Source organism: Corvus brachyrhynchos, unplaced genomic scaffold (genome assembly GCF_000691975.1).
Source record: "Corvus brachyrhynchos isolate BGI_N302 unplaced genomic scaffold, ASM69197v1 scaffold221, whole genome shotgun sequence".
NCBI lineage: Eukaryota > Metazoa > Chordata > Aves > Passeriformes > Corvidae > Corvus > Corvus brachyrhynchos.
This window is the reverse complement of record NW_008236622.1, coordinates 598,709-606,569: the sequence shown is the minus strand read 5'-3', so window position 1 is coordinate 606,569 and position 7,861 is coordinate 598,709. Positions and strand designations below refer to the sequence as shown.

The window sequence follows — 7,861 nt, the reverse complement described above, 5'->3', positions numbered from 1 at the left end:
ATTCCTGGGGTACACTATTTTTTGCCTTCAGACCCCTGTAAGAGCCTGTGAGCGACTGGATGTGATATTTTACAAAGGAATTATGGAAGTGTGTGCGTGTGCACAAGCAGCTGTGGTGGGAGAGGTGAGTCTGCTATGCTAGGAGCAAGTGAGGTGTGAGAGGTGTTCCTTGGCTATTACTGTTGCTAAAATTTCTTGCCTGCCCACACAGGGGTGGTGTCTAATGAAGTTACTGTGTATTTTTAGAAATGTGAGAAAATACACATGATAATTTCTGAGATTTTTAAAATCTCATTTTCCTAAGGAAGATTATTAGATTTCCTGTTTCTGTGTTTGAAGGGGTGTCAGGATGCATTTCCCTGTGACGATCCTAAGGTATGTCATTAGTGTTGTGCTGTGCAGACATGCCTAAGCATGCAAAACAGGAGACAAGCGAGGGAGGTGTGAGTTTTCAGAGCACTTAGTCATTCTCCTGTGATGGCTTTTTCCAAGCAGGGGTAAAATAACATGTTTGTCTCTTTGCCACTAATGACTTTTTTTTCCTCAGGTGGACTTTAAGTTATGCTTTGGGAGGTGCTCCACAGCCAAGGCTTTTAGTGTTGGAATCTGAGTTTAAAAAAACGAGTGTGAAAATCTAAGACACTAAAAACCTGTTCAGTCTTTTATTTATGACTCACTGACTTGCTTACTGTGGGCTGTCTCATTTCCAGCACAGTGCATGCCAAAGGGATTGTTCCAAGACCGGCAGTATTATTATTAGGTGGAGTTGTGAGCCTGGGCTATAAACCTTTATGTGCTCTGGGCAAGTGAACACAAAGCATGTGATGGGAATTTCTCCCATCTGTCGTATTTCCTCGTCAGCTGAGCTCTGTCTCTTTACAGGGGCCGTGTACGCTATCTATGTACCATTGTCCGAGTGCTCTGGCTGGTAAAATCCTCACTGTGCGACCGAGTGAGCATCTTGTGTTGATCATGGATGAACTTTAGGCTGTGTTTAACCGGGAATTTTTCGACTCCTAACCAGACAGCTTTGAATGAGTGGCGTTCCTAGACTGGAGTTCTTGCTTTGTCATCACGAAGCTCATGACTCCCCGCCCTGCCAGAGCCACGATTTGACTCACGTGTTGTCCGCTTATGCTGCAATCCTTGTGTTTGCACAAAATGATTAAATGGACCTGAAGCCTCGAACATGAGACCTTGGCACTGGCTACTGTATGCTGAGGGGATTAAGATCACTCAATTTGTATTAATTTCTGGAGTGTAAGCCTGTGGCATGTAGGATTCAGCATCAACCCCCACTTTTTTTTTCTTTGTTTTTTTTCCCCCCACATTGTATTATGTAGTGATCCTGTAAACGTAGAATGTAGTTTGTGCTTGGAATTTTGCTTTATCAAGTTTGTTTTACAGATAATATTCTGCTCAAGAGCACTTGTGTTATTGAGATTGAGTGTCTTTCAGAACTGTTACTGGAGTGGTCTGTGTTTAAACAAAAGCAGTTAAGTGGAAGTCTTCCAGCCAACTGCCCTGCCCTCCCTGAAAAAACCCAAACAACAACCACCCCAAACCAGACAAAAACCCCCACAAAACCCACGAAGTCCTGTAATGTTTGCTTCCTTAACTAATATTTTGCAACAAGAATATATTAATTTGTAAAGTAATACTAAATTGTGGAATTACTATATTATTCCAAAATTAAATTTATTGGCTTAATCTAAGGGAAAGACTACCTTATATGAAGGTTGCAATAACCTTTATAGAGAAAATCTGTAACATGATGGTATGTGTTGATTAAACATTTTTTTGTGGCTTTTAGACCAGTGGAGATATGGCTCTTCCTCTGGCCACAAGACAGTTGCTTTCCTTGTGGCTTATATATTTTGTCAGTGAGCAATCAGTGTGGGTGAGCTTAAGTTTCTTCAAATTTACATAAAATGGTACATTTTCTGGTTGACTGAGAAAATTTTAAATAATGTAGCATCACTGGTGCCTGTCTGAATAAAATGTGAAACTACCTCAGCTTAATTATAGCAGTGAATCAGTTAGCTTATGATTCCAATTTAGGATGACAAAAGCAGTATTAATAGCCAGCTTGTTCTGTGCTACTTATTTCACTGCAGGAGGGGATTTGTTGGTTGCTATTGTTTATGTAACAGTTTTGCTAATAATCATTCCAGTTCCCTCAGCAGAGGTGAACTGAAAGGCATGGGGTTCTGTTGAAGTCTTGTGGGTTGTAGTAAGGGGAAGAATTCTCTTTTTACAAGCTGCTATAAAATCAAACCATTTACAAGATAGTCATTGAACAAGAACAGGAGTCTCTGAATTATATGAATATGTTTATAGATCACTGAGTTTTATTTAGCTATTGTGACTTGTTAGGGAAATTAAGTTGCACTGATAATTTGTCATGACTTAAGTATGTATAGAACAGTATTTAGTAGTCATACTTTGAACATGTCTGTGTGTCATAAGAATATTTTTTGTGCTTAGTATGTAGTAGAGATCAGATGATGTTTTAAAAAATCCTTCTCTGGTAAAGCAGAACTAATTGTTTTAGGATATAAGAAAATTTAACTTTCTTCTCTTATTTCAGTAAAAAATCCCAGAAGTGGGATGAAATGAACATCATAGCTACGTACCACCCTGCAGGCAAAGATTATGGCTTGATGAAAATTGATGAGCCAAGTACTCCTTACCACAGGTATGCGTGCTGAAGTGTTGTCCTGCATTCTGCCAGGTGGAATTGTGGATTTAGAGCAAGACTTACTTTGTGGGTGATGTAGTATTACTGGGTGTATGCAACATACTCAGATCTACAAAGCTTCTAAATAAGGAGAACAGTCTAAAAGGACAAAGTGTAAAGGACAAAGTTTAGCAGGGTTGTTCTAGCAGACTTTGAATGGAATAAATAAGTCTGACTTGTATTGATTTTATTTTTTTCAGTACTAGAATATAATGCTGTTATATCCATATTTAAAGTAGATTTGGAAAGCTTTTAAAGCATTAAAGGAGTCTTTTAATTGAGTGTTGTAATTAATTGAATGTTGTAAGGTTTTGACTGTTTTCTTGAGCAAAGTACAAACTTGAGCAAATTACTAAAAAAAGCTTTTTGTTTGCCCTCCCAGCATGATAGGAGAAGATGATGAGGATGCAGTGAGTGATTCAGAATATGAGCCCTTAAGAGCAGATGTGTTGAGTAAAAAGTAAGTATTGTAATAAAAAAATTGTCTAAATGTTAAGGTAATCTGCTCTTTCCTGGGGTAGACTTTCTTTATGGAAAGTTGTTGCTGGTTTCTCTAGAAGCTGCATTTTTGGTATTGTCAAATTAAGTCGATTTCAGGGTTTGATAGTGCTACTGGTAATTTAAACCTCTTGCAGGTTGTTACTGCATATAAATACGGCAAAAATAATGAACAAAGCTATTTGTATGAGTGTTCTGAAATATGTATTTTAAATAGTGAAAAACTTGCTGTTTCAGCATTTTGTATTGCATGATTTATGTAGACTGGCAGCTGCAGCTGAAGGTAGAGGACCCAAGATTATAGCAAGGCAAGAAGAAAGCAGTGAGGAGGAGGAAGATGATGAAGAATTAACACCTGAAGAACAGGGTAGGCATAAGTTGTTTTCTTTCTTTTGTTTAGGCTCTTTTCCTACAAATAGTTTCAGATTTTCAGTAAGAAATATTTGGGAAAAAGAAGTACTATCAGAGAAATGTTGTGATTTTAAAATAGGGATAGATAGTGTTTGAACAAATATGCTGCTTGTTTCTAATCAGGAATGTTTGGTTTGGGATATACATATAAACAGGAATTTGCTGCTGTTGGCTGCCTCCCTGTATACAAGCTTAAGGTGTGGGAATTCCTGCTAAGACACCTCAAATAAGAAGTTCTGGTTTGGGGATGAAGGAGTAGTTCTTAATCTGAACATATTTCAGGTAGACTTAATTCAATGAGTATCATTGCAAATAAAATGCTGTTAATTGCTTGCAAATGTACAGATGATATTTCTGTTGTTCTCAAAGCAATTGGTAGATGGATGCAGTAGGAAGTCTACAGTTATTCCAAAGCAAATAGCATCTTTAACATAGATGTTGTTTCATGTTAACTCAGACTTGAATGTTTTGAGGGAACAGTCAAACGGTACTTCTAAGGTTTCAGGGCTGTATTATCTAGCTGGTGCTTCTCAAATTTCCTGGCCTCAACTTTGGGTGTGTAACCTTTCTATACTAAAGGAAGGAAAAAGTGAAGTGTTGGGGCTGCCAGTAAGCAAAGTTTATTTTAATTATAATGCATTACTGGTGGAAATGCTAATGTTTAATATATGGAGCAGAGTTGGCTTCAGGCCATGGGGAAAGTGGAAAATATTTTCTTCTACACATGTGGTAAATATATTTCTCATAACTGACCTTTGGTGGCTAGCCAGGAGTCAAGCCACACATCTGCAAAAGTTCATCTTCTATCCCAGCAGTATGTCTCAATTTGTCCTTGAGTTTAGTTAGAAACAAGGCTTGTGAAGCCTTGGAGTTTTGTGTACTTTTACCAGATGCTTCTCGTGGTTCAGACTTGCTCTTAGTTTCAAACAGGTCCTTTTAAAAGTGCTTCAGAGGTTCCAGTCCATCAATTACTATCCTTTTTGTAAGTCAGACTCATCTTAAAAGAACACTCCACTGCTTGAAGACAATAATTTTAATTCAGTGAGTTCCTCCATGAAAAAGATATGAGTTGTTTTTTTTTTTAAGGGAAGAAATAAGTACTTCCATTTATTTGTCCACAGAGAAAAAGAAACAGTTCGAAATGAAGAGAAAAATGCACTACAATGAAGGAAGAAACATCAAACTGGCAAGGCAGCTCATTGCAAAAGAACTACATGGTGAAGAAGAGGAAGACGATGAGGATGAAGAGATGCGTGATGCCGCAGAGGTAGAAACAATGAGTACAGAAGCTACCGAACATGGTGAGCTACTGATTAATTAAACAGCACCTGTAAGTACTGGTGGCCCTTTGAGCTGTTGGGAAATGAATATACTCAAGTGTGAGAATGACTAGAAGGAGTACAGTATGTATGTAACACTCAACGAACAATGTTGCACACTGTCTTGATAGGTAGATTTGTAGCGTGGAAAAAAACCTATCAGTGTTGATAAATAGCATGTAGGCTTTTGTTTGTTGTGACATAACAGAAAAACAAACACCTCCTGCTTCTTACCATTTTCCCAACATAACTGACTTTGGCTAGTGAAGTTGCCAGCACCGTTTTTAAAGGAGGAGCAGTCTTGTACTGAACACTTTAGCAGCCACATGGGAGAGCCTGGCTTTTTGTTGTGGGTCATTTCCCATTCTGTTCCAAATCCATCATGTAGCCAGCAATGGGAAATTACCATCAGTGTTTCCTCCCCGTTGAGAGGACTATATCTATCTTCCTGAGGAAGAACACTGTAATGTAAAACTGCTGTTAGGCCTTCAATATAGACTTGTCCTTGAGCAGAAATGTTCATTTCTATAGTATGGGATAAGACTCTCAACTTTGCTTTTAGTGCAGCTACTGGAAGTCTGGGATGTTTAGGTGGGAGCTGTTGCTGGAACCTGTTTCAGGGCTGTCCCTTCATAGGAAACTCCTAAAACTATAGAGGCTGACACCTTCTCCTTCATCTTTAAACTCCTCTCTGGGTGAAAAGTCTTAGACTTTTGTGGTGGTATTCTGGTGAATAATTACAGTTCACTCCCCACCTCTTTATGTAACAGCACTTCGAGTAAGTTTTTGGCATTAAAAAACCACACATCTGTTGTTCATGAGACTGGTGGCAGTGAAGTCTGTAAGCCTTGTTCATCTGTGATTGGCAAGGCTATGAGATATTAACATGGTCTGCAGACTTGGGAAGATGCTGCATGGGTTTAACTTGGTTCACATCTGCTTTTCACAACCATGTGAACTAGGAACTCTTCTAAAATTCATTTAAATCCCACGCAATAAAACGGTGATTTGCAAAGTTGCGTGTTTAAGTTCTGTGGATTGCACCTTTGCGTCCTGTTATTTATTACAGGAGGACTTATTCCTTCACAATTATTCTGAAAGGGTCATTTGGTATGTGTCTGAGACCCATTACTGGACTGACTTTATCCAGTAACTTAACACAGGCCTTATAATGGCTATTTACTAGAACTTCACTCTCCAGGGGAAAGGAGGGCTCCAGTAGCCAACCGTATGACCCTTCTGCATGGCCTGAAGCTGCCATCTCTCTGCACTCTGCTGTAAAACAGAGGCAACTCCGCTCCCCAGCTGCATTCGCCAGTGGAAAGAAGGCAGACCTTTGCAGCATTTTTCCATCTCTATTGTTGAAGTCCATTCCACCTTCCTCATAACCAGCTTCAGAGCCACAACTGGTAATTATCAATTTTAGACTGCTCATGGCTAATAGATTCCATAAATGTAACTGTCTGCCAGTGTAGCAACCCGTTAACTAACTGGTTCACCTCCACACCATAGCATGTAGAAATACTTTCCTTTAACCTGATGTAGTTCTCAATTCTTCACTTTTCTATCATTCTGCTTAAACCTTCATGTTTTGCTATCTCCTAATCTCTATATCAGCTATCACAGCCTTTAATCCCTGTCCTTGATCAGTTCTTCTGAGGTTAAGTACTGGTCTCACTTTTGTAGCAGCTGGTGAATTGAATGTCCTCAGATGGATTATGTGACAGGGTTGGGCAAAGGATGATGGGATATGGACAAAACTCTTAATAAACCAGTCTTCTGCCACTGCCCACATTTTAAGAAATTCCTACACTGAGATGAGAAATGTTCAGCACATAGCTGTGTTAATGTCAAAGTTTTACTGAAATAACTTTTTTGAAATTATATTATTTATTGCTCTCTCATCTGTATTCTGAGGGTACAGAAGAATCTTCTTATTCATAAGTGTTAATTAGAGCTACAGAACATTTCTCAAATAGATGGCTTTAACACTTGTTGCTTGGGTTTTTTTGTCATTGTACTTTTTGGTCATGCTGTGCTTTTGGTTACATTAAGCACTTGAGCATTTAAAAATTAGGCTGTTTCCTTTGTGCAAGGTAATCAAATACTATTAATATTCATGTTCCTGAGAACAGTGTATGGAAAGATTATTCACCTGGATAGCTTTCAAAGAGCTCTTTGACTTGAAATTGTATTTTAAAGTGCTTTTGTCTAGAGCAGAAAAGGGAGGGTTTCCTTACTCTTGTACTGGGTGATGCAGTTGATTTTTGCAATGGCTTGTTTTGCCTTCACTCTGTTAAACTGACTAACAGTCCTGATGCTTTTAACTGCAAAGAAAATCTCCTGGGTTTTCTGCATGTTGTATTGTAGCTGTATTTTTCTATATTCTTCCATGACTTGAGTTCTTGGGAAGTTGTGGAGATCATGAGGTGATGTGACTGCCACTCAGCTATTACACCAGTCACTCTATGTGAGTGAGAGCTGCTATGCAATGTCTTTTTATTCCAATGGAATAACATGACTGCAGTACTGACAATTGTTGCAGGTAAAGATGTGACATAAGAGGCATTTCCTAGTGGTCTGTTGTGACTCTGGGGTTCTACTGGCTCCTGAGTTGTTTTTCAGGCAATTTGAGAATCTCTTCTCACTTGGAATTTTTTTATCCGTGAAGATCCCTTAAAGATTCTGTGCTTCTCTTATCTGATGTTCCTTTCTACCCTCTAATTCTGTCTCGTTTGTATTTGAGTAAAACTAACAGTACTCTTCTAATCTCTACACTCTGCTTTCAAAGAAGGGGCTAAAGACTCAGGGCAGGCTTAAGGAGGCTCCTGTCTGATACCACTAGGTCCACTAACACAAGTTGCACTTCTTGGTTACAGACTGAGATTTCCTG

The 7,861-nt window shown here is 38.8% G+C and overlaps 1 protein-coding gene across 2 annotated transcripts; it reads left to right on the top strand.

Moving 5' to 3' along the window:
* The first annotated feature begins 242 nt into the window (after positions 1 to 242).
* PPP1R2 (protein phosphatase 1 regulatory inhibitor subunit 2) lies at positions 243 to 7,861 on the top strand. 2 transcript variants are annotated; one of them, XR_001859416.1, is made up of 6 exons: positions 243 to 2,698; positions 3,123 to 3,200; positions 3,502 to 3,605; positions 4,771 to 4,950; positions 6,170 to 6,377; positions 7,848 to 7,861. XR_001859416.1 is itself a non-coding variant. In XM_017726425.1 (5 exons), exons 1-5 carry the CDS (start codon positions 2,616 to 2,618, stop codon positions 7,850 to 7,852), a joined length of 450 nt encoding a protein of 149 aa, XP_017581914.1. In that variant the 5' UTR covers positions 1,803 to 2,615; the 3' UTR covers positions 7,853 to 7,861. The 2 variants fall into 2 exon arrangements, 1 of the variants encoding a protein (XP_017581914.1); XM_017726425.1 differs by lacking the exon at positions 6,170 to 6,377 and having other exon boundaries at positions 1,803 to 2,698.

Excerpts from the sequence above, each read along its gene's own strand:
- PPP1R2 (XM_017726425.1), top strand. The coding sequence starts at position 2,616 with ATGAACATCATAGCTACGTACCACCCTGCAGGCAAAGATTATGGCTTG. Across the intron at positions 2,699-3,122 it reads CCAAGTACTCCTTACCACAG|CATGATAGGAGAAGATGATG; the intron begins GTATGCGTGCTG and ends TTGCCCTCCCAG. Across the intron at positions 3,201-3,501 it reads GCAGATGTGTTGAGTAAAAA|ACTGGCAGCTGCAGCTGAAG; the intron begins GTAAGTATTGTA and ends TGATTTATGTAG.